This window comes from Arachis stenosperma, chromosome 1 (genome assembly GCF_014773155.1).
Source record: "Arachis stenosperma cultivar V10309 chromosome 1, arast.V10309.gnm1.PFL2, whole genome shotgun sequence".
NCBI classification, from domain to species: domain Eukaryota; kingdom Viridiplantae; phylum Streptophyta; class Magnoliopsida; order Fabales; family Fabaceae; genus Arachis; species Arachis stenosperma.
The window spans coordinates 118,766,980-118,792,788 of record NC_080377.1 but is presented as its reverse complement, the minus strand read 5'-3'; the positions used below and the strand labels follow the sequence as shown (position 1 = coordinate 118,792,788).

At 34.5% G+C, this 25,809-nt stretch overlaps 4 protein-coding genes across 4 annotated transcripts; 1 reads left to right on the top strand and 3 right to left on the bottom strand.

The window, feature by feature from the left end:
• The first annotated feature begins 7,681 nt into the window (after positions 1-7,681).
• LOC130932504 (histone-lysine N-methyltransferase ASHR3) lies at positions 7,682-12,384 on the top strand. Its single transcript, XM_057861836.1, has 11 exons — positions 7,682-8,023; positions 8,111-8,257; positions 8,478-8,642; positions 9,545-9,571; positions 9,933-10,047; positions 10,260-10,350; positions 10,932-11,025; positions 11,134-11,212; positions 11,307-11,478; positions 11,802-11,882; positions 12,034-12,384. Exons 1-11 carry the CDS (start codon positions 7,682-7,684, stop codon positions 12,197-12,199), a joined length of 1,479 nt encoding a protein of 492 aa, XP_057717819.1. The 3' UTR covers positions 12,200-12,384.
• On the bottom strand, positions 12,385-13,775 carry LOC130948035 (gamma-glutamyl peptidase 3-like). Its single transcript, XM_057876772.1, has 3 exons — positions 13,328-13,775; positions 12,919-13,251; positions 12,385-12,760 (listed from the first exon to the last, which is right to left on the bottom strand). Exons 1-3 carry the CDS (start codon positions 13,652-13,654, stop codon positions 12,647-12,649), a joined length of 774 nt encoding a protein of 257 aa, XP_057732755.1. The 5' UTR covers positions 13,655-13,775; the 3' UTR covers positions 12,385-12,646.
• Positions 13,776-15,798: 2,023 nt separating this feature from the next.
• On the bottom strand, positions 15,799-17,118 carry LOC130932495 (uncharacterized). The gene has a single exon (XM_057861829.1). The coding sequence runs from the start codon at positions 17,116-17,118 to the stop codon at positions 15,799-15,801; it is 1,320 nt and encodes a 439-aa protein (XP_057717812.1).
• Positions 17,119-17,756: 638 nt separating this feature from the next.
• Positions 17,757-21,974, bottom strand: LOC130932485 (glutathione S-transferase T2-like). Its single transcript, XM_057861818.1, has 3 exons — positions 21,963-21,974; positions 18,302-18,658; positions 17,757-18,218 (listed from the first exon to the last, which is right to left on the bottom strand). The coding sequence occupies exons 1-3, from the start codon at positions 21,972-21,974 to the stop codon at positions 17,757-17,759; spliced, it is 831 nt and encodes a 276-aa protein (XP_057717801.1).
• Between the last annotated feature and the right edge of the window lie 3,835 nt (positions 21,975-25,809).

Sequence of the window (25,809 nt, the reverse complement as noted above, 5' to 3'; positions counted from 1 at the left end):
GAGCAAAGTCTAAGAGTGAACTTCTACGATGAGGTTGACAATATTCAGGCACACAAAGAAGAACTCGATCTACTCCCTGAGATTCGAGAACAAGCCCATATAAGGGAAGCAGCATTGAAGCAAAGGATGACAAATAGATATAATAAAAAAGTCATTCGAAGAAGCTTCGTCCCATACGACTTGGTCTTGATCAGAAATGACATCGGAGTCAACAAGTCGGGGGACGGAAAGCTCACTCCTAATTGGAAAGTGCCATATAGGATAAACGAAGTCTTAGGAAAGGGATACTACAAGGTAACCAACTTGAGCGATACCGAGCTACCTAGGTCATGGCATGCTTGTAACATGAAAAAGTACTATAGTTAAAAGCGAATTCCATGGTTTTTTCCCGACTTCATGGTTTTTTCCTAAAAAAGGGTTTTCCGGAAGGGGATTTTAACGAGGTATCAAAATTCTCCTAGTAGTAAAAGATACTTTCATCAATAAATAAAGATCTTTTTACACCTATTCATAAATTCCCACATTGTGTGCATTATTCTACGAAACGCACCGATTTAAGCTCGAAAAAATATAAAAATTTCATGCCCGACCTAATTGGTCGGCAAAATAAAACGACGAGGTACAAGTTGGTGTAAAGAGGTTACGAAAAGATGATCATAATAACTCAGGAACATCTTGACCTATTAGTCGGAAATCATGAGAAAAGTGAAATGCATCGCAAAAATAACCTACGTTATGAAACAGTTCAATATATGAAAATTGAACACGAAAGGAATACAAAAAGAGATAGGAAAAGTCCATTAAAAACAGAGGCAGAAACTGTCCTAAAGTCCTCGAAAAATCGCAAGTAACTTAAACAAAAAATAGCCCTTATCCAAAAAGGGCAAATTAAAATAACGTAATTTTTTGTTAATGGCCAGAAGGCCAGAATAGTCAAGAGCAACCATCACAAACAAAAAAATAAAAATTGTCCAAAAAAGGGCCCACAAACCGGGCGCCAAAGTAGCTCAAATCAATCACTGGGAAGGTAAAGGGGAATCACCAGCAGGAAGGGAGCTCGGGTCTGCATCAGGAGGGGTTGGAGTGGTCTCTTCAGCAACAGGAGTCAGAACCTCTGAAGAACTCGGCAGGTATTCCTCTTGATGCTTCCCGCGAGGAGGATACTCAATTAGCCTTTGCCCGCGAGTCTTCAACTCAGAATCCATCTTAGAATGAGGAGGGGAGACTATAGCTCTATCAATAACGACCTTATCGGGATGGAGGGGAGAAAGGTCCAGGCCGGGGGCAATCACTCCGACCTGCTCCTTGAATATCCTCCATGCCTCCTCCAAGCTCTTCACCACGGGGTCCTCCAAGTCCGGATACACCTCTCGGTTCAACTCCAACTGCTTTTGAAGGTCAATATTCTCAGAAAAAAGCTTAACGTAGTTTTGCTCCGCCTTCTCCTTGAGACCCTCCGCCATAGCACAATGAGCCACAACTTCTTCTCCCTCTCCTGAAGTCGGGCTCGCTCCTCCTTCAGCCCGACAACCTCCTCCTGAAGCCTCTTCTCTTTCTTTTGATAGAGGATAATTCTCCCCTCCAACTCCTCCACAACTCTTTGAGAAGAGCCTAAGGAACTAAGAGAAGTTTTGTCCAGAATATCAAGGAGTTTTGTGCAGACCCCTGCAGCCCGAACACTCCTCCAAACCATAATTTGAAGGTGGTTTCGAAGGGAAACATCATCCATACTAATTTGGGTATGGGGGAAGATGTGATTCCGAATAAACCTAGGACCATCAAAATTGGTCTCCCTAGAAGAGCCAGACTCCGAGGTCTTGCGTTTCTCCTTCTCAGGTTCGGAAGGATGTCAGACTGGGGGGATAAGAGGAGGAAAAGTAGAAGCAGAGGCCAGAGTTACCAAGATAAGGCGGGAAGAAGTCCCCAAATCTCGAGGAGGATAAGGAGGAGCGCCAGCAGCCCTCGCATCATCAGCACGAGCACGCGCCTTCTTCTTGGCCTCTTGGACCTTCTGGTAAGCAGCACTTGAACCACTTTACCATCTCTGAAAAGAAGAAAACAAGTAATTAGTCTATAAGTCAGAAAAGGACCGCAAGTCAGAAGCTTCAGAAAAAGGACAACGAAAGACGACCTAGCTGGGTCTGTATGAAACTAGGAGAACCCAGAAGAAACTTCTTTGTGTCCAAATTGGGGGCTCTTTCCCAGGCATCTCGGAAAAACCCCACAACAGCCTCCTCTACCTCATCCAAATCGTCCACGCCATACTTCTCCACAGAAGAGGCCTCTAACCAATAGAGAGAAAATTGGGAGTTGGAGTTTTCATCGAAGAAAAATGGATGATGACCCTCCACAGCTTGAATTTTGAAGAAAAATTTCTTAAACTCATGAAAGGAATCGTCAAAGATAGAAAAAACTTTCCGACCTTGAATGGCTCAGAAAGACACCCACTGCTGATTATTATTTTGTCCACTAAATGGCTTGGTTAGATGAAAAAGATCTTTGTGGAAGTCGGGAAGTCTAGCTCTCGGCTGACAAGTTGGTAAATTTTCATGAAACCCCAAGAATTAGGGTGGAGTTGAGTAGGAGCAACTCAGCAATGGTTCAAAACCTCTATTTCAAAGTCAGAAAAGGGGAAGGAAACCCCCAAACGAGTAAAAAAGCAATCATACATAAAGAAAAAATGAGGGTCTGAATCAACAACCCTCCCTAAACAAACCCGGTCTTCAGGACCCGATGCCATCAACTCATACTTTGACTCATCAACCTCATCGCTACAAATCCTATGGTGGGTACGAAGGTCAGTGATATAGTCAATATCCACTAAAGGGCTTTCCTCCAGTACCGTATCATCTACCCATCTCGAAAGGGACTCAGGGATGTGAGAAGACATTTCTTCAACAAAGAAGTAGGCACAAAAGGGGCAAGACCTACAAAGAAAAAAGAAAGGGCATAAAAAAATAGGGCTTTCCCAAAGACCAAGCAACTTCTCTCCAAAGCAAAACAAATAGGATCACTAGACTAATAAATAGACTCGCTAAGAACATGCAAAACTCCTCTAACAAAGCACCAACATAAAGGGTAGAAGAGGAGAAAGAAAGTATTAACCTTTGTCTGCAAACACGAAGAGAAGCAGTAACAGCGCTAGCAAAGCACTCCGAGATGAAAAGAGTTGTTTCTTTGAAAAGAACAGAGAGTGTGAAACAAGAAATTTCAGAAGACGAAAGAAAACAGAAAAAAAGTGAGGGAAAAGTATTTATAACATGCCAGGGGCATAAGGGTAAATTGACGCGATCATTAAAGAAACGCGTCGTTACCAATTAACTGCTCCCACGTGTAAATGCGAAAACCCCAACAAACGCGACGTTTGATTAGACACGATGGTTGAGAATTTTGAATCACGTCGGTTTTAAAAATCACGTCGGCTACAAGATCGAGTTCAAATACTCGAATCCGACTCATAAATGAAAGAGATCGGACTCGAGTAGGGGCACTGTTCATACCCTGGCAACACTATGGCTCAGATCCAAATATACCTAAAGGCCCAATCCCCACTGATGGCCTTCGCTACTTACCGACTTCCTCATAAGAGGTCAAATTCAACACAGACTCCACCTCAACGAAGTTGGGTTTGAAGGATAATTGGCAGATAACACTTATTCAAATAAGTAACTGCCACTAAAATCTCTCAACCCATTTTCAGGAGTCATATCTCAACTACCCTAAGATAAAGGGACGGTTATCCACCTTAAAAGATGGAACTACTCCAACGGTGGTTATTGGTTCACCACTATAAATACACTGACACCCCTCTGGTATCTTCAAGTTCCAATACTCTCAAAACCTGCTAAACCCTTTGCTGACGTAGGCATCGGAGTGTCTTTGCAGGTACCACCCCCCATTCGTTCATACACACAAATCAGACGGCGACTCCCATACGCAAACCAAGTCGGAGATCACCTCACCTTGGCGTTTGGGCCAACCTTACAAGCCCAATTCATTAAGCTCATGTTACCCACGTAACAATTATAATAACCAAAATATTTTTATTATTATAATAATCAAGTTAAAATATTTTATATAATATAATTACTGATAGCTCTTTTGGATAAATAGACTAAAGGGTATATTATTTTAATCTTTTAAAAAAGAAGGCGTATATTTTATAAATAAAAGAAATGAGAATATTATTTAGACATCTCATTAAAAAAAAACAATTTTTTTATTCAATGTAATTGAGTTATTAGTAGTGTGAACATCTATTTAAATTAAAGACACATTTTAAGAATACAATTAAAATTATTTAACTAAAAGTTATTAAAATGATAATTTTTTATACTTTTAATGTATTAAATATGTAATAAACTTATTAAATTTATGTTATTATTATCTTAAAATGTACTAGCTAAATATTTAAAAGATTTACGTGACACATTAAAATAAGAATATTTTTATAGAAAAATATTTAAAATTTAGTTTTCAATATATTTATTAAAGAAAAATATTATAGGATTATCAAAATTTATTATTTTTAGCCATTAATATTTAAAGGTGTGGGATAAAATATATTGTTAAATTATTAGACTAAATAAACTAGACTAAACAAACTAAGTTACTAGTTAAATCATAACAAAAATAATAAATTCTGACGATTTTTAATATTTTTTAATTTATATTTTTAACATGTGTGCCCAAATAGAATATGCTAGCTAAACTTATATTTAAATCAGGATTTAGTTAACAAAGGTTAAGGTTATTCTTAATAGAAGATTTTAAATTCTCAAGAATCAACTATGCATGGACACGAAAAACGACATAATACGAAATATATAGATACATAAATTTTAAAATTTTATAAAATACAGGATACGATAAATACAAAGTATTTTTTAGATAAATTACTATAATATTTTAATATTTTATTAATATTAAAATATAGAATAATTTTTTAACTATTTTTAATATCTTTTTTTAATTATATAAAATATTTAAAAGATTTTTTATTTTAATAAATAATAATATATTATTTTTAAATTAATTTCAAGAATACATGTTAAGAATAACGCTAGACACGCTGATACGTGATGGTATTTAGATATGTCCGAAAAAAACTTTTTTATCTTTTATTAAGACACAGTTGGATACAGTACACGCGTGTCGGACGAGTGTCGATGAGTGTCTGTCCAAAATGTGTCTGACACACAAACACAATAACTCAATAAAATGTCCGTACTTCATAGTCAATAATTAATCTGTCACGGATCTAAGTTTTATTTAAGGGGTTTAATTACTCTGTTGGTCCCTATAGTTTCGCAAAATTTTTAATTAGGTCCTATACTTTTTTTCCTTTTGGTTGGGTCCCTACACTAATTTTTTTTAATTGAGTCCCTACACTTTTTGTTCTTTTTATTTGAGTCCTTACACCAATTTTTTTTTAGTTGGGTCCTTATACAATTAAGCTAATTACTACCAAAAGGGACCTAATTGAAAAAAAATTAGTACAGAGACTCAATTAAAAGAAAAAAAAGTATAAGAACCTAATTAAAAATTTCGTAAAATTATAGAGGCCAACAAAATAATTAAACCTATTTACCATTGGTTAATGAGTTACTGCCAAAAATAGCAACATAATTCAGACTCACGGATATCCTCCCTTATTTGGTCGGCTCAGGGTCTTGGCAGGGTGGGAGTTGGATGAGAATTAGGTTTAGGTAATACCTACTTGTATATATAATATATATAATTTTAATATCTAATATACATAAAATAATTAGTAAAATAATTAATAATATTGTATAATTGTAAAGTTTTTCAGTTTAATTTATGTTATGTATGTGACGATGGTTATATAAATTTTGAAATTTTATTTTTGGTTAGATTTTAATAATGATAGGAGCTGACGAGGATAGGTTAGGTTTCAATTTTTTACTATTCTTAGCCGCAGAATGAGTTTTATGCGAGTTATTGTATGGTGAGGTGGGTCGGGTAAAGTAAAATCCTGCCCTTCTCAATCCCATTGCCACTACTAGTTACTCATTTGGTTAAACAAACTAGTGGGTTAATCACTAGACAAATCTAAGTTGGTTAAAAAAACAAAATTTCTTAAAAATTTAGCTAACATGTGCTAATAAACTTATCATTAGTGGAATGTTTTAAATCTTCTCATTTAATAGATATAAAACAAACACATAAAAAATTTATTTATTTTGTATTTTCAATAAAAAAATTTTAATTTATAATCTTAATACATGTCTTTAGAGCAATTCTAATGGTTGCTTGTTTGGAGTTCTCATGACTGTGCATGTCAAAAAAGTTGGAACCAACCATTGGAGTGAGGTAAGAAGGAATTCCTTCTTTTGGATCAAGAAGGGGGAGTCCCTCTGAACGGGGACTCTTGTTACCCAATAATAACTTGTCATTTGGCAAGTTATTTAAAAAATAAATAATTATATATAATTTAAATTAATTAAATAATTATATTAAATAATTATATTTTTATTTAATTAATAATTTATATTAATTAAATAAATAATAATTAATTAAGTAGTTAAATTATAATTAATTTATTAATAATTATAATAATTAATTAGATTAAATAATTAAATTTTTATTTAGTTAATGATTTATATTAATTATTTATATCATAATTAATATTAAATATTATTTATACTATTATATTAAATTATAATTAATTAAATTTACTTACATCAAAAAATAAATTTAATTTTTACACTTTACAAAATAATTTTTAGTTGGGTTGATTATTTTTATTTTTAAAATTTAAAATGTTAATCACATTATTAAAATTAGCAGTTATAAAACTAGCGGTTGCAAAATTAATCATTGAAAACTAGCCGTTACTATATTACCGTTATTATTAATAAATTAATATTTTATTATTCTGTATATACCACTTACCTACAATTGAAAGAGGACTTGATTGAACACATATGGTAATTTTATAATGTTTATCGTTTATAGAGCTTAATTATGTTTTTCTTTGTATTAAGTAATTTTATAAATTAGTGTAATCCCGAATTATATATTGTGTATTATTGTTATATATGAATTTATTTAATATTAATATTCTTTAATAGTGAATTATTTTTAAATTTATAAATTTAAATAATATTATTAAAAATAATTAATTTCATTAATTTCAAGTATTTTAATTAATTAATTAAGTAGGACCACAATAGAGACTAAAGTTAATTCCTTTTAATGGAGAAGAGTGAGATGCTCTGAGTTTCTATTTATTATTTATGACGCAAAAACTATTGTGGAATTACTTTTTTTGATAGGTGGACCATAAATAAAAATTGAGATGAATTTTCTACTGGAGATCGTCATAGAGTACAAGATAGATAATTTCATTTCTTAATTAATAACATTTGGCATTTTTACAAGCCTTCCGGTATTTAATTCCATTTAATAGTAATTAATATTTTCAATTTATGAAATTAAATGTCTTTAATGGTTTTAATTTAAAAATTCCTCCGCCGCGCTCTGAGATGAAATTATAAAACGAAAACATTTTCCCGCTCATTTTATTTGGCCACTCTCCTCCTTACTCCTTCAGTCTTTACTTCTCTCCCTTCTTCCTCATCCACCACCCCCTCTTCTTCTTCTTCCAATCCATGCATCTTCCTCCAAAATTCTAGGGTTCCAAATTCCACCGCCAACCATGCCCGATTTGGGGAATTTGTCTCTTTCCGAGACTCTAGCTCTCCCCACCCCCGCAGACCCTCCTGTCTTAACCAATTCTCTCCACTCAGCCAACCTCAAAAACCTACCGCCACCATCCAACACCGTTGTTTACACGCGCTATGCTCTTCGGCAAGATGGCATTCGCATCCACAAAACTCACGGAACCGAGATTAAGGTTCCTGCCGTTAAAGCAGCTAATGGTGACGCCAAGGGTTTGGAGGATGGAATCAGAGAGTTCTCTCAGAAGAGGAACAAGATTGGCTCCGAGGATCCCGATCTTGAATTCTCACTTCCCTTCCTCGTTGGCGCTTCCAAAATGGTACAATTCAATTTCTTTTCCCTGAAGTCTGTAGATTTTGCTATGAACACTGGGGAGATTAGAATCTAGTTCTGTGTATTGGTTCAGGTTGAATGCCTTGTTTGCCATCGTCTAGTGTGCCCAGGGGAGGAGCTATGTTGTTCTGTTCGTGGCTGTGGGGGAATCTACCATATCAATTGTGCAAAAGAAACTATGGGGATCTCGAATCCAAAAAAATTCAAGTGCTCACGACATGTAAGTATTTGAATATTTGATGAATCGCATCTTACAATCAGCGTAATGAATAGATTCAATTAGGATGCCCACGGGTATGTGTGTGGATGCTATATGCTCATAATTGGCATTATAATCACATCTCAGTGATAGAGGGGGTTTAGGGCGTAGCTATAATTTGTGATATTAACTTTAGTGTTGTGCCCACTAATGCAATTGAGAAAACTGGTTCTATAAACAGGCATGCTTTGTCTGCAAACAAAAGAAGCAGTTGCGGTGTGTGCGTTGTACAAATGCATTTCATGAAAAATGTGCCCCATGGCCAGAGGCTGTGGTGAGCCTACAGGACAATCCTGGACATGCTATTTGTTGGAGGCATCCATCTGATTGGCGATTGGATGGAAAGGTCATTTTATCTTTTCACAGAGACCTTTTACTGTCACTGCATATTAATTGTTTACGCTGCAATAGATGTTTTCGTTAGATACATGACATATTCAGATTTAATTCTTTGCCCTGTTAGAGAATATCTTTTCTTTATGTTAGTCTTTTGTGTTTTTTGTTCCTTTCCCTCCATTCATTTTCCTCTCTACAACTTAAATCACAATCACACGGATATGTTTTCCAGTTTATCGTGAGCTCTAATTTCACTGATTTTTTTTTTATACCAACACTGGTGGCGTCTGCTAATCTCAAATTTCTTGTTTCTTTACTTGGTTTTTCTTACTGTCTCTTTAATTTTGTCCAATAAAAATTTTTAAAGGAGGACGAGTGGGGGTGGGAAGGGATATGGGCACTAGTTTGAAACTTTTCAGTGAGTGTAAACTATGTCCAAATTTATTCACCGCCTTACATTTTTGTTTTAGCTTGTCTAAGACCACGCTGTCAGATACTTTTGCACAATGATCAGAACTACATACTACTGCAATTTTATTTGGAGTTTAAATTATCTATCGGAGGTTGTCATATGTGGAGTGTCGATCATGTTTCTCACTGGATTTAACTTTTATGTTAAATCGTACTATGATCCTTGAAAACATTAATACCTCACTTGGAATTTGGTTCTGAAGTTTAGTTTTTGTATAAAATTCTGTCTTTGAAAAAACTTGGTTGCCATTAATCCTTGCTTAAGATGGAAAAAGTAGTAGTTTGACTACTTTGGATATACTTTTCTCAACTGAGTGAGATACGTCATGAAGGACAAAAATATCAGCTTATTTTTACTTATTTCCAATTTTTTATTTTTTTATTAGTATTTTTCATTTATTAGGTTTGCTGACAGGACTGTTGTATTTGTTGGATAAGCAGCTTGAAGGTTCCACAAGTGACATACAGGTTAGATTTATGACTCATATGTTCTTGCTTCATATCATATTTGTATAAATCTTGTGCTGTACTTCTATTTCTCGTGGAGCCATGGTAAATGTTTGGAAAGTAATGACGTCTTGGCATGGTACATTGACATTTTTGGATACTCGTTGTTAGAGATAATAAGAGATACCAATTTGGGAAAAAAAGAAGTGCTATATATTGTTAAATTGCCATCAATTCTGTAGGGTTCTGTTATGGAAGTGTCTTTTTTCTATATTTAGATTTTGGAATGTTATAGATGATAATTTTTTATACCATGTTCCATTTGCATTATTATGTTTAATCTCTGGCCAACAATTTTGTTGACTTCCCTGGCCTTTTCCAGGAAGTATTTCGTCGGTTGCCTGTTCCATATGTCAATGAGGATTTCAAGATTGATCTTACATGGAAAGAGATGGAGACTAAGATGGAACCACCATCATATGTGCATATAAGGCGCAGTATCCTACATTTTATTTATTTTGCTGAAACAGTTACCAATTCATTCAAGAATAAATAATCAGTTCTCCTTAAGAATGCTAAGTAAAATAGTTTTATGACATCTGTGTTAGGATATCTAGTTTTACTGTTTGTCATTGCATTCCTCATTAACAGAGGTTAACTTCTGTACTGACTGCTGATCATGATATTGCTAACCTTAATCTAATCTCAGATTCCTACTTAGTCAAGAAGCGCAGTGGCGAAGATGATGGTGCAGGGTGTACCAGTTGCAGTTCTACCTGCTCGGATGATTGTGTGTGCAGGTACTTGTGAATTGTCTTCGGTCGTTTGTTTATTTACATATTTTATGAATTTTTTTCCGCTTAGGTATAGATGGATTTTAGATTTCATTGTGTTATGCGATTTGATTCAGTGATAATGATAACCTTTTACACCATTGTTTAGTCTGGGGTTGTTACATTTTAAACTAATCTAGCTAAAGATTACCTCTTCCAAATGATATGGCAATCATGTTTAGGTTAGATGATATCGTAAGAGCATGACACTGATAAACAATAAACATGTACTTGTTCTATTTTGTTATCAATTTATATTTGACAATGAAATTTATGGTTATCATAGAGAATAAAGAGATATTGAAGCTTGGCACACCCGTTCAGCCAATATCTGTTGAATAATGTCATTTGTCTGACAAAAAATGTTTTATCTTTACACTCATGGATCCGAGAAGTTATAAATGTTCACCCATTGTTTACCCGCACCTTATATAGATTCTATTATATTTTATTTTCATGACATATACCTGTCAAGTGACTTGTTAATAGATTCGACAAGTTGTACTTTTCCCATATTCTATTATAACATGGAGTTTTCATTTTGTTAGGGTTCAATGCATAAGTTGCTCAAAGTCATGTCGCTGCTCAGAAAATTGCGGTAATAGGCCATTTCGCAAGGAGAAAAAGATTAAGCTGGTCAAGGTGGATGAAACATCCTTTTCTCCTTTAATCTCAATGTGTATATTCGGGATTGAATTTTGTTTGGGGTGAAAAATTCTAAATTTGTGCAACCATGTGCTTCTGATTCAGACTGAACATTGTGGATGGGGAGTAGAGGCAGCTGAAACCATCAACAAAGGCGAATTCATAATTGAGTATATTGGAGAAGGTAGCTCTCATTTCTTTTGGCTTATATTGTTAAAAACCTTTTTTATCTTTCAAGTGTGCCTTTCCACCGTTAACCGAAATGTTTTCTGTTTCAGTCATTGATGATGCTTTATGTGAAAAAAGGCTTTGGGACATGAAATACGGGGGTGCACAGAATTTTTACATGTGTGAGATTCGTAAAGATTTTACTATAGATGCAACCTTCAAAGGAAATATGGCTCGCTTCTTAAACCATGGTTGTGATCCCAACTGTGTTCTCGAGAAGTGGTTAGTGCCAAAAATTCTTTCCATTGGCTTCATTAGTTCACTGTTGTACTAGTTGTGTAACCCGAAATGGGAATTCTTTGATATTATACCAAAGTTCTGCTAACTGCTATCACGATTTAATACCCATACATACATTTAACAAAGATTTTAATAGAAAGAGTTAAATAGATGGGCATTTAGTTGCAGAATGTACTTGTTCTTAAAACATGTAACAAGTAGTGAGATATCTACCAAATATTACTACACAAGAAGGGAAAGAATTTGTCTATTCCATGGCAGGTGCCTTGCTGTGTATCCGTCTTAGTTTTGGCTGTTTCTTGCAGGCAAGTAGATGGTGAAACGCGGGTTGGTGTATTTGCTTCCCGTTCAATAGAAACGGGAGATCCCTTAACATATGATTACAGGTATTTCCTGCTTTTTTCTTTCTTCATTTTCTATTTTCTACTTAGTGCATATTCTCATCTCTTTTCTGTGTATGTTAAGAATAGCACATAGGAAATAAATTGTGAATTTATCTATGTGATCAGGGATTAACATTTCTTATTGACTTATCAGATTTGTGCAATTTGGACCTGAGGTAAAATGCCAATGTGGTGCCCCAAATTGTAGAGGGTTTTTAGGGGTGAAAAAGAAAATTGTGAAGTTAGATATTTGTTGGGGTTGGGGATCAAAGCGTAAGAGAACTTCAGCTGCATGTCCTGCCATAGAAACACATGTATGATTCGTTTGTTTGGTGCCTCTATTTTGGTAATCCTTGTGCATTGCCATCACTTTTGTATGTAAAGCCGAGATGAATTTTCAAATGCAAAACTCATTTGAAAAGGAAAAATGATAAAGCGAAAAAAAATGAACCAGGGCGATAGGGTTCAGTTTGCTAAGAGCAGACGACAATGGCATTTGTAGCAATTGAACAATGAAATAAATCTTTTTATTTATTTATCGAATTTAAGAATGAAAAAATTACAGTTGAACAAAAAGATACTAATTTAATGGGAAAAATCCAACCATTCCTATTTGTATTGTCTTCTGAATCTCAAGTACAGAGTTATGTTAATTAGTGAATTTCTCTATCCATCTAAAATTTCAATCATGTTATCTATTTTCGGAGTTATATATAGTTATCATTATTATCATAATCTAATATACACTGAAAAGGTTGAATCCCAATTTAGTCACATATTCTGTGGTGTCCCTTGAGAAAGTTCCTACATATCTTTTCCCAACACTTCCTATCAGGCTCTCCCAATTCTACTCGGCACTTCACTTCTTCAGCAAACCTTTTCTGCATTATTATTGCAATAAAAATCGTTAAGCCTTTTGGGATGATATATCAATATAAAATTTCCCCTTTAGTACAAAGACGGAAAGAGCATGATTATTCTAATTATAATGGACTATAAATTGTTTGTTTCAAAAAAAGATATTCAATTTGTTAATTACCTCTATCTTGTCCATACCAAGAAGGCGGTCAATTAGATTAAATAGTATATCTTTGTTATACTCAGGGTGACCTTGAATTCCAAGAATGTGATCTTCAATTACAAATATTTCAACCCCAGTTTTGTCTGAGGAAGCTATGACATTTGCACCCACAGGAACCTCAAAAATCTCATCTTGGTGTATCTCAATGATGGAGAGTGATGATGGCATGTTATGATGGTCATCAAGGTACCATAATGGAGCTCTATCTTTGGCAAAACTCACTTGTGTTATCCCAATATCCCACCCTCTTTTTGCTCTCCCAACCCTTCCACCCAATGCCCTGCATAGTACCTATATATAGAGAACAATCAGGTCACGTGACTAAGCATGTGCTGAATGAGAAGGAAATGTATACTGTATACAGTACCTGGTGACCAAAGCAAATGCCAAGAATCTTCTTCTCCATGGCATCAAGGATTTGCAAAATGAAGCAAAGTTTGAGGATCCAATAGTCATTACCAAATGCATCATTTGAACTACCTGATACAACAAACCCATCATATTTATGGAGCTCACTGATCTCAGGAAACTCTCCTTCACACACTCTAAATAAATCCCAACTTGCTCCTTCTTCACCAAATGCTTCTGCATACACCTTCAAGTATCCGCCATACATTTTCTTCACATACTCAGGGTCCTTTGCTGCTTGAAGCAAACCATATCTTCTTCCATTTCCATTATTATTCATTACCATCTTCAAGTGAAATTAAAGGAGGATGGAGTGGTAGCAATTATGAATGAGTTCGTGATTTGAAAAGTTGAAAGGAGAATCTAACCCAGAAACCAAAACCAATTTTTGTGTGTGCTAATTTGTAGACTACACACGTCTATTTATATTTAATTTTGTTCCAATTGCAAAATTATAATAATTTTTTTTCCGTTGACCGTCTTCTGGTAAACTTTTTAGATTATATATATGTAGATTTTATTGTCTCTAGATTTATTGAGTAAAAGATGAACAAAAATTTTAATATGACAATTATTATACATAAAAAAAGTATAAAACTTTTGAATAACAGAGCGTTTATTTGGAATCAAGATAAATGAATATTTAGGAAATAGTAGATAATATTCCAAATATAATTAAGGAATATTTCAATAGTAATTCCGTGACATTATTGAAATGTTAATTGTACTATATGATAAAAAAAAAGGTAATACGAGATCATTTCTTGAATGGATTATTTTAATTCAGGTTACATATCAATGTATAAAATCTACGAAGCATGGATATTACAAGATAGGCAGGCACACAAATTTTAATTTTTTTATAAAGCACATGAATACGATATATATATATATATATATATATATATAAATTATAATAATATTTTAATATTTTTAATTATATAAAATATTTAAAATAATTTTTTTTATTAATAAATAATAATAATATATTATTTTTAAAGTTATTTTAAAAATATAAATTAAAAATAAAATTAGATACAATTAATATATAATAATATTTAGATGTATATAAATATATTTAAAGTATTTTTTATTTTTAATTAAAACATAATTAAACATAAAAAGTATGTAAACAAATCTCAAATAAATATCGTATTCAAAATGTATCCTATAAATATAGACAAGATAAATAAAAAAAAGTGTCGTTGTTTCATCCTATAAAACTAAATCAGAATACTGTTTCTTCCATAAGAAACACAATTGATAAATCATAAACGCGTGTAGTCTAACATATTTAAATAATAATAATAATAGAAACAAGAAAGTTTTATTATGGCAACCACCGCGTTTCAGTACAAAGACCGCAGCGTTCCGCGGTGTTAGCTATTAGGGTGGCTTATCAGCAATATATATGTATCTTTCCAGAAGTAACGAATCCATCACGTGCAACACATGGTATTGGTATCTCTCATGCTACTTTCTGTGGTTATTAAATTAATCTTTTATTTCACCCACTAAAGAAAACGATATTAGTTGCAAATATACTAATCCTATACTAATACAGAGTCAATCATGTCATCTTTTACTCAAGCCTTAGATTTAATTTAACCAGAGCTTATTTTAAATATTTCTAAATATTAATAATAACATGACATACTCATATTTAACTACACCTTTTAACTCTAGAACAAGGTCAGTAACAATTTTTGTGCTCTTACTTGGCACAACTACAAGCATTCTCAATTGATTAATTTAAGACTATAGATATTATATAGTAAAAGTTCAATTGAATGTTGGATTTTGTAAATATCACTCACTAATTAGAGTGAAAGCAGTAGAAGAGTGAAACAAAACGGGGCCATTGAAATAGTATGACATACAGGGTGGTGATAAATGGTAATGGCACGTGGAAAGCATAGCAGCACATATAAAAGTGAAGGGTTTCTCAGTTCCTGGAATTTGCTTCAGTGTTCAGTTTTCACACAGAACTGCACATGTTCAATTGCTCATTTTGCCAACCACCCATACAACACAACTGTTCTTCAACAGTAGTAAGTACTAAGACCATCTCCAATAGGGAATTCATCCCAGTTTCTGTTTATGACCCACTTGTCATAAAAAGTAACTCCACAACAGCTTTTGCGTCATAAATAGTAAATAGGAACTCAAAGCATTTCTCTCTTCTCCATTAGGAGGAACTAACTTTAGTCCCTATTGTGGTCCCATCTAATTAATTAATTAATTAAAATACTTGAAATTAATGTAATTAATTTTTTTTAATAATATAATTTAAATATTTAAATTTAAAAATAATTCACTATTAAAAGATATTAATATTAAATAAATTTATACATAACAACAATACACAATATATAATTCGAGATTACACAAATTTGTAAAATTACTTAATACAAAAAACATAATTAAATTCTACAGTTGACGACAAACATTGTGAAATTGCCATATGTGTTCAATCAAGTCCTCTTTCAATTGTCTATGCTGCTGCCTATTTCGAAGTTGGGCATTTCTTTTGAGAAATTGATGGTATGGTGCAAAATCTTCTTCTCCCAGTTGAGGTTGTGATAATCCATTTTCAACATCATCATACTCTAAGCCTTGAGCAAAATTTCCTGCATAAGTGTCTCTTTCATCCTCAACAATCATATTATGCAATATAATACAAGCTCTCATTATGTTGGCAAGCTTCTTCTTTTTCCAAAAACGAGCTGGACCACGTATAATTGCAAAGCGTGCTTGCAACACTCCGAATGCGCGTTCCACATCTTTTCTTTGCCTTTCTTGGTATTGTGCAAATAACTTGCGTTTCTCCCCTTGTGGCTTTGAGATTGATTTGACAAATGTGGCCCATTCAGGATAAATACCATTTGCTAAGTAGTATCCCATTGTATAATTATTACCATTAATAGTATAATTTACTTCCGGAGCACGATCATTTAGAATGTCATCAAATACTGGAGAACGATCTAACACGTTGATATCGTTGTTTGAACCAGAAACTCCAAAGAACGCATGCCATATCCAAAGGTCTGAAGATGCTACAACCTCAAGTATAATGGTTGCAACCCCACGATAACCACTCATGTACATACCTTTCCACGCCTTTGGACAATTTTTCCATTGCCAATGCATGCAGTCAATGCTACCCAACATGCCAGGGAAGCCACGACCCTCTGCCATTTGTAGCAGGCGGTGTACGTCATTTGGATTGGGTTTTCGCAAGTATTCAACCTCGAACACAGAAATGACACCTTCAACAAATTTTTCCAAGCATTCAATTGTAGTGCTCTCGCCTATGCGCACATAATCATCAACAGCATCAGCTGCTACGCCGTATGCTAACATCCGTATCGCAGCGGTACATTTCTGAAGTGGCGACAAGCCTCTTCTTCCAGTTGCATTAACCCTCTGGTGGAAATACGGATAGACGTTTGAGAGAGCGTCTACTATCCGAAGAAACACATCTCTTCTCATTCGAAATCTCCGTCGAAAAATGTCAGCATTATACACCGGTTCATCTGCAAAGTAATCTTGAAAAAGGCGATCATGTCCTGCTTCTCGATCTCTGTTGATCCATCTACGAGTAATTGGGATAGGGCTTCTATCGATATCTTCTTCTTCTGAATCTTCGAGTAAATACTCATCGATCCAATTATCTATCAGTGTGTTATCTTGCCGTCTTCTTTTGCCATACAAAGCCTCATTAAACATATCATCAAAATTTTTAGCCATATGGAGAAATGTAATTTTTAGTTCTCTGTCGAGGTGAGAAAGAAGAGTTGAAGTGGAGTTGTGGAGTCATTGATAGTTGATATTTATAAGTGGAGAAACTAGTTTTGTAACGGCTAGTTTTGCAACGGCTAGTTTTGCAACGGCTACTTTTGCAATGGCTAGTTTTCCTTAACGGCTACTTTTGCAACGGCTACTTAACGGCTAGTTTTGCAACGGTCACTTTCATGAACAATAACGGCACAATAATATTGACTAATTTAAAAACTTACATCAGAAGTAAATAAAACAAACTACATCACATAGCAGTAATACGCAATAAATAAATAAGAACATACTACATAACACTACGAATACAAGGAACCATTAAGTAAACCACTTGGCCATTATTTTCTCACATGCAATCTCATGAAGAGCTCGTCGTTTCTCACTCATTGTAGACGTGTCAGCATTAAGTATTTGCATATCCATTCCCTTTCTTTTGCTTTTATCTCCATTTTTTAATATACCTCTGAGTTTGTAATTCTTGTTCTTTCATTGCCGCTTGAATTTGTAACTCCTTCTCTTTGATTGCCATCATCTTTGCTCTATGTTCCTTCTCCTCTTCTCTTTCTTTTTCCCTTTCCATTAGTTCCTTTTCTCTAACTTCTTAATATCTTCCATGAGAGATAATTTTTTGACAACCGATGATTTCTTTCACTAAAATCTTCAGACATCTGTGCTTTTCCCTTACCTCTTCGCTTGCTCTTCTTTGATCCTTGTGGGCGAACGGGAGAGTCCACACCGGGTTCGTCAGCCAACGGTGTTTCTGGGTTTGATGAGGATGAGTATGCTCCAGTTGCACTAACCTTGGTTCTCTTTGAGCCGCCACTCTGTGTAGGTAGTTGGCTTCTCCATTTTTGCTCCAACCGAAGCATGTTCCAATGCCTCTCAAAAGTGAACTTTTGACCATAATTTGTGGAATAAAGTTTATAAGCCAACTCCTTTATATCATCAGCGTTCGAACCACTCCTTATGTTTCGACTAGCTTGATCGTAGCAACCAGCAAATTGTGCAACAGCCTTGTTGATCTTATACCATCGTTTCTTACATGCAACTACCCCCTTGTCATGTCGGTGCAAAATTCTACACAGTAGCTATGAATTCGACTCCAAAATGTTTCTCCCTTTTGATCGGTACCAACTACAGGGTCAGTTGAAACATTTAACCACGCACTGATCAACATCTCATCCTCTTCCCAATGCCAGTGTTGAATACTATCTTGCCTCCGATCTTCAATATCATCATCATTGAGGTCGATAGCATCTAATCCACGAGGGTTGGTAAAATCGGAATATTGCGAATTTGGACTAGATTGTATAGGAGTCTGAGAGGATGGGTTAGAAGAGCCACCAACACCAGATGAGTTATGTCTTGATGCACTGAATTGAGTTGGAAACGGCAAGGAAGTTGGAGTAACATTTCCGATAGAAGGGTTAAATATGGATGAAAATGGAAAATGAGGTGTTTGTGAATTTTGATTTTGCGGTTGGAATATAGGAAACTGATTATTATAAGGAGCTTGAAAATTGAAATTAGAAAGATTTTGTGGATTTGGATTTTGAAATGTATTTGGTAGTGTGATGTTTTGATTTGGAACTTGAGTGTTTGAGGTTTGAGATTGTTGGGTATTTGGAATTTGAGAAAAGTTTTGTAAGTAATTGAAGAAAGAGTTGAGTTGGTTTGGATCTATTTTTTCGAAAAAAAAATAATAGTAGTAGAACTTTGATTGTGTAAACTTGGAAGAAGATGAAGAAGAGTAGTAGAGAGTGTAAGAATAGAAGTGTATCTAAGTGGTATATATAGAGTAACAAAATATTAATTTATTAATAATAACAGTAACATAATAACGACTAATTTCCAACAGTTAATTTTACAACGGCTAGTTTTGCAACGACTAATTTAATATAATAATATAAATTATTATATAAATAAAAATTTAATCATTTAATTATTTAATATAATTAATCATATTTAATTTATTAATAATTATAATAACTAATTAATTATGTAAAGTATACTATATATATATATATATATATATGTAACTATTAGTACTATATATGTAACTATTAGCTCAATACATATATATATATATATATATAAAGTATTAATTTTATTAATAAAATATTATTTTTTTTTAGAGAGAGCGTCACTCTGAGCAGGGCCTTTGCTGCCCCGAACTTCGTGAAGGAATTCCTTTTTTAATTGCTCGAATGGTACACCCTTCTTTTTTTCTGACACACAGTAAATGGGATTCAAAATTTTTGAACCGTTGGAGTTGCTCTAAGTAGTGACAATAGGGAAAAGGGAACCTCCTTTATTTGTTTATTTATTTTTTCAAATGTTCAATAATCTTTTTAGACAAAAAAAAAAACCAAATAGATTCTACAGAAATTATTTTTAATAGGAAAAGAAAGATAGTATTTTGGTTGAATATTGACATTTGAAGTGTATTATTATGGAAATTATTCAACACGCTCCTCACGTGTTGCAACACGTCTCTCATGTGTTGGTTAAAATGTTATCGCATGTTGGTCAGAATGTTGCCATGTGTCCAATATGCCCCACGTGTTCAACACGTCCCCTATGTATTGACTTTTTATCTAAAAAATTCACCTATCTCTAATTATACCAAATACTTCCATTTCTAAAATAAATACGACTAATTAAAAGTACAAAAAGGTTTATTATTTTCTAAAATTTGAAATATTTAAATTATTCTGTCTAAAATATACTATAATAAATACGTATCTTTAGAGAAACTTAGATATCTGATATTTCTCATTTTAAAAAGTGAATGGGTTTGTATTCAAGTAGTGAAAGATTTGTTTTTTTTTTTTTTTACTTTTTTACTAAAAATTTAAAAGGTTATGAATTTATTTATAATTTTTTTAATTGATTGGGCCCAATATCCACTCCAGACGATATATGATAGGCCCAAGTACAAAGTGAAAAGGTGTTCAGCCAATAAGAATTGAATACTTTTTTGTCCCTTCTGGGCCGAACGGTTAAGAAGATCCAAGTAGTGAATAAACCGAAAAAGAAAAAGAAAAGGGTAGTTTATGTTGTCCCCTTTTACTTTAACGATTTATTAGAAAAAGTAAGAAAGGTGTATGATGAGCTTTTCAGAAATAGGAAGCGGATTGCGACGGCGAAGGAAGAGAAGGGCCAGTTCTACTTTTTCATGTGCCATTTTACAAATAGAAAATAAAATACAATATGCAAAAAATAAAATAAAATAAAAAAAGAATTGGACTGTCATATCCACAGATATAGATAGAGTACAGACGTGAGACATATTGAGAAACGAGCCTAAAAATATTGTTCCCGCTGCTAATTATCAAAAAGTTTGCAACTTTATAAAAAGCAAATAATAAATACATAAAATAAAACTATAATGATAATTGCACTGGAAATCTGGAATTGGTTAGGTTTTGATGCCGGATACTATAACTAGGTAAAAGATCAGTGAAAAAATAAAAAATAATTATTACATTTATAATTTTTATCATATATAAATTTATTATTTTAATTAAAAATAATTAATTATTTATTTTTTATTTACTTTTAAAAAAATTTCTTTCATTGGATACCATGCACCAATGCAAATGCTAGGTTTTTTTTTTTTTTACTACCAAACAATAGGAGACTCGAATCCACAACCTCTTAATTTAGTATGGGAAGATTATGTCATTTGAACTATTACTCATTGGCCTAAAGATAGGAGACTAGACTCTTTTTTATATAGAAATAAAAGTAGTAATATATTTTAATATTATAATTTTTTTGTATTTTTTAAAAATATAAAAGATACACATATTAGAGTATCTGATTTCTATACTTTAAATTTTTTAATTTTTTAACAAAAATTTCTCGATCTAATTTATGTATTCTCACAAATTCCTTTATTCGATTTCACAAATCTCTTGATCTAATTTTTGTATTCTAAAAAATGAACAATCTAATTTCTGTATTTTTAAAAAATCAGACGATCCAATTTTTGTTACCTCAACTTCTCAAATTTTAACGTAACCCTAATCCTCCCACAAAGTAACCATTGTTGTTACTCTTTGGGTGAGACTGAAGAAGAACCGTTGGATGAGAAGAACTTATCTTGGTTTAAGAGCTGGTCTACTTTCTCTTGGGTTGTGTCTCGTTTTCTTCACCCTTTTACTAAAATAAATAAAAAAATTAAATTTTATTAATTGTGATATCTGACTTTTCCTCAGACATTCTGTCTCTTGCTGTTCTCTATGATAGCATTGAGCTCAGCAACACACTCACCCCTCTTCTCTTCTTCTCTTCTCTTTCCTTCTACATTTTCATACAAAATGTTTCTGCTTCTCGTCATTTTCTGCCTAATCAATTATTTTTCACTCCTTCTCAATCAACACCGTACCCCCATGCAATCTATCTATTATTTATGGGTTTTATCTATCAAGATTATAAATTAAAATTGTTTTATTAAGAATATAAAAGATTTCAAATTTTAATATATTTATTTTATATTTATTAAATAAAAAATTTTAAATTTTTCACTAATAATAAACTTATCATATGACCTAAAAATACATACTAACTAAATTCATTATTTATTGACTTACACACTATTATTAGTAAATAACATTCATGAGTCACAAATATTAGTAATCAAATATTTTTTATAATTCGTTATATATAAAATTAAAAAATATGATATATATATAAATAAAATTAAATATTATATATATATATATATATATATATATATATATATATATATATATATATATGAGTTAATACTCAAATTCGTCCCTGAAAGATACCTCGATCTCCATATTAGTCCCCGGATGATAAAGTTAATCAAAAGAGTCCCCGAAAGTTACAGGAGTTAATCACGTTTGTCCTTCCGTTAACTCCGTTGGTGACCTGGCTAACTGTTGCTGATGTGTGTGGTTAGCTTGCAACGTGGAAGGCCCACGTGTCATGAGCTGTGCTGACAAGGAGTTTGAGAAAACAGTTCAAATAAGTCCCTAAGTGTTTGAAACCTAATCCTAAATTCCACGATAAATAGGTCGCCTTCATCAATCAGATGGCCATATGCCTGGGTTCGTGTTGGAATTAGTGGTTTTGGGCGACGATGGAGGCCGGAAATGGAAATGGAGGCCGTGGTGGAGGTGTGTCGTTGTTCTCGAACGGCAGTAATGGTTCCAGCGCCTCAATGCGAAGCAGGAGGAAACCTCATGAGGAATCATGTTTCTGTGGGTTGAAGGCTGCAATAAGAAAGTCTGGACAGCGGAGAACCCAGATAGACTATTCCGTGCATGTCCAAGGTACCGGGTGAGTGTTGTGACAGATGTTATGGTTTTTGATGTTGTTTTGTGTGTTGGGATTATGTTTAATTTTTTTATTTTCTGATTTCCGAATTTTCAGAAGGGCAGCCACTGCAACTACTTTAAGTGGGTTGAGGATGATGAGTATGAAGGGATGGGCCAAGGTGGGACGAAGAAAGATTATGGGGCTGAGCTGCAGGTTGATAGTGACTATGATGAATGGAGGTTGAAGGTGGCATGGAGACTGGGCTGCTTGGAAGCTGAAGTAAAAGCATTGAAAATGTTGATAGTTTTCCTGTTTGTGGTAGTTGTGCTTAATGTGATTGTTTGTAGTTTGTTGTGTCGTTCCAAGTAAAGCAAATTCCAAACACTTGATGATGTAATGAGATGAATGTATTGAATGAGAATAGATGTTTCATTTGGTTTTTTTATATGTAAACAACACAATCTGATTGAAAGGTTCCAAACCAATTCAATGACTATTAAAGTAACATGTACCAAGGAATGGACATAATCAGTAGTGAAAGTAGTGTTAAACATTGAGTAGTCAAAGTACTATTATATTTGAGTTGCCATAGAAGGCTAGATGTCACATTGAACAACAAAAGGTTTAACAAACTAAACAGACCACATCAAAGTCATAAGCTTTTACATGAGGATACATAATAGACCAAAATAAAAGGGCAGAGTACAAGTTTCAGTGACATAGATGACCAAAATGTAGATAATGTAACTCTAATCAAAGTCATTTATCAGTCTTTATTGGGGGCTTGAAGGCGGGAGTAGGAACGAAGGTCATAAAGTCGGCCAGTTTTTTAGCAGTAGCTGAACTAGTCCCCTTGATTGTCTCAGCGGAGATAGCGACTGGTGCGGCTACAGTAGCTTTAGGAGACGACTGAACTCTGGCTTTCCCTTAATGACCTTCAACTTGGATGGCCTAACAGCGACTTGTTCCTAAACAAATTAATGGTACAATTTAGATTTAGCTTAGTAAAGAAATGAGATTTATGAAAATGTTTAAAATGAATCACATATTGCAGATTACCTGTTGTGTTTCCTGGGTTGGTGGTATACTGTCACACTGGCTAATATCAATTACTGTCGGAGTCTGTGTTGGTGATGGAGCTGGAGTAGGCTCAGCTGGGACAGTGGTTGCTTCAGGGGCAGCCCCTTCTGCAGCAGGGGCAACCAGAGCTAGTTGCAGCTGCAGCTGCCTAGCATGCTCCTCAGCTTCGGTAGCTTTCTTCTTTGCACAGCTTCGTTTGTTGTGTCCTATCTCACTGCAATACATGCATCTGATAGGGTTATACTTCCTCTTCATCTTTGTTTTTGACCCAGTGGGTTGTTCCTCTTTGTCTCTTCTCCTCTTCTTCGTTGGTCTTCCAGGCTTAGCCTTAAATGGTGGTGGGACGGGAGCTGGGTGTGGAGTTTTTTCCCACAGATCCTGACCTTTCACAGGATTCACATTGAAGCAATAAGTCTTCCTGTACGCTTCCATCTTCAACCAATGGTGACAGTAGTCTTCAACACGCTTGTCATTCTTATCCTGTATAGCTGAGATTGCATGCATACACGGCATCCCTTGCATAGAGAAACCAATCATTATTTTAAAGTCGTGCATAAAAGTAAATTATATTGAGTAAATCTCGAATTATTTACCTGTTAGTTGCCAAAAACGACAGCTGCATGTATGCTTTCCCAGGTCAACCACCATATTGGTTGGCCACCCATGAACTTCATACAGTTCTTCTTTTTCATCACCAGACCATTGAGGAGCCCAGTGGCTAGACAAAGCTGTCATGGCTTCAAGTCTGCTCTGCTGAACAGGGGGGAGAATCCCTTGATAATTCTCTAGCTTCTTCCGATTGTCAACAATACTCTTCATGATGATTCTCCTTACTTCCTCAGCTAATGTCAGAATCGGCTTGCCCCTATCATGCTTGATTTTTGCATTGAAAGACTCGCAAGCATTGTTGCATATGTTATCAACCTTTGGCAGTTCACTGAAGTGGGCCTTTGTCCATGCATCTTTTGGCCACTTGTCGAGATATTCCCATGCTTTTTGATTTATTAGCTTCACTTTGTTCATGTTTCTGTTGAATTCAACTGTTGTCCTAGACCGAGCACATTCCCAAACCATATCCTTCAGTTCAGTACTAGACCACTGCTTTGAGAAATTGCGCCATAAATGCCAGACGCAGAATCGATGGTACCCTGGGAAATACTTCCTGAACAGCTGGTATTAACCCCTGCAAGTTAAACAGACACGACAAGTTAACATGTCAAATTCGTCCCTACACTAACTTCATTAAATCAAATTGATCCCTCAATGTTAATTGATCAAGTCAAATAGTCCCAGTATTGTCTTATCTGAATCAAAAACAATGCTCACCTTCTGCATGTCTGAAATGAAGCACCATTTGTTCTCCCTGTAGTCTCCCAGGTCACTGTGCAGTAACTCAAGGAACCACTTCCAGTTGTCCTTGTTTTCAACACTGACTATGGCATAAGCAATCACAACTATGTGATTGTTAGCATCTTGCCCACAAGCTGTTAAAATCTGACCCCCATGTAGTGTTTTGAGAAACGCCCCATCCAGACCGATTAAGGGCCTGCAAGCAGCCTTAAAACCTCTCTTGCAGGCATCAAGGCAAACATAAAAGCGATCAAACAGGGGAGGACTCTCAGGCATGGGGATAACAGACACTTGAACTGTGGATCCGGGGTTACTAGTGAGCAACTCATTCGCGTAGTCCCACACCAACCCATTGAGCTATCTCATCACCTTCAACTATTTTCCTAGCCGCTTTCAAGGCTCTTGTAATGCATGTGCTGTTCAGATAGACGTTGCACTTTCTAACAAACCAATCGTAAACCTCTCGGTGCTTCATGGTTGGGTGTTTTCTAAGCTTAGGTACTAGTTTACTTAGAGTCCAGGTTTGGGTTGCAGCTCTGTTTTTTCTCCTTCTCGGACAAGTGTGACTATCTACTAGTGTCTTAATTTGCCAAGAACCATCTTGCTTATTACATGCACAGTAAACTACCCAGGGACAATCTTCAGACTTACAGACAGCCCTAACTCTAACTTTGTCATTTTTTGAAAATAGAATATTTCTACCCCACTGGATTGTATAATCCCTAGTTGCTTGCATGAATTCAGACTTGGATTTAAATACCATACTGACCTCGAATTTTAACTCTCCAAACTTTGTTTTTTCATTGAACTGTGGGTACACAGCTGGTGATTCTTCATCAGACTCCAACACCTTATCAGAATCCTCTGAATGCCAGGAGTCAGCATCTGAGGCAGCATCACTTTCATCTAAATCTGGCAACAAAA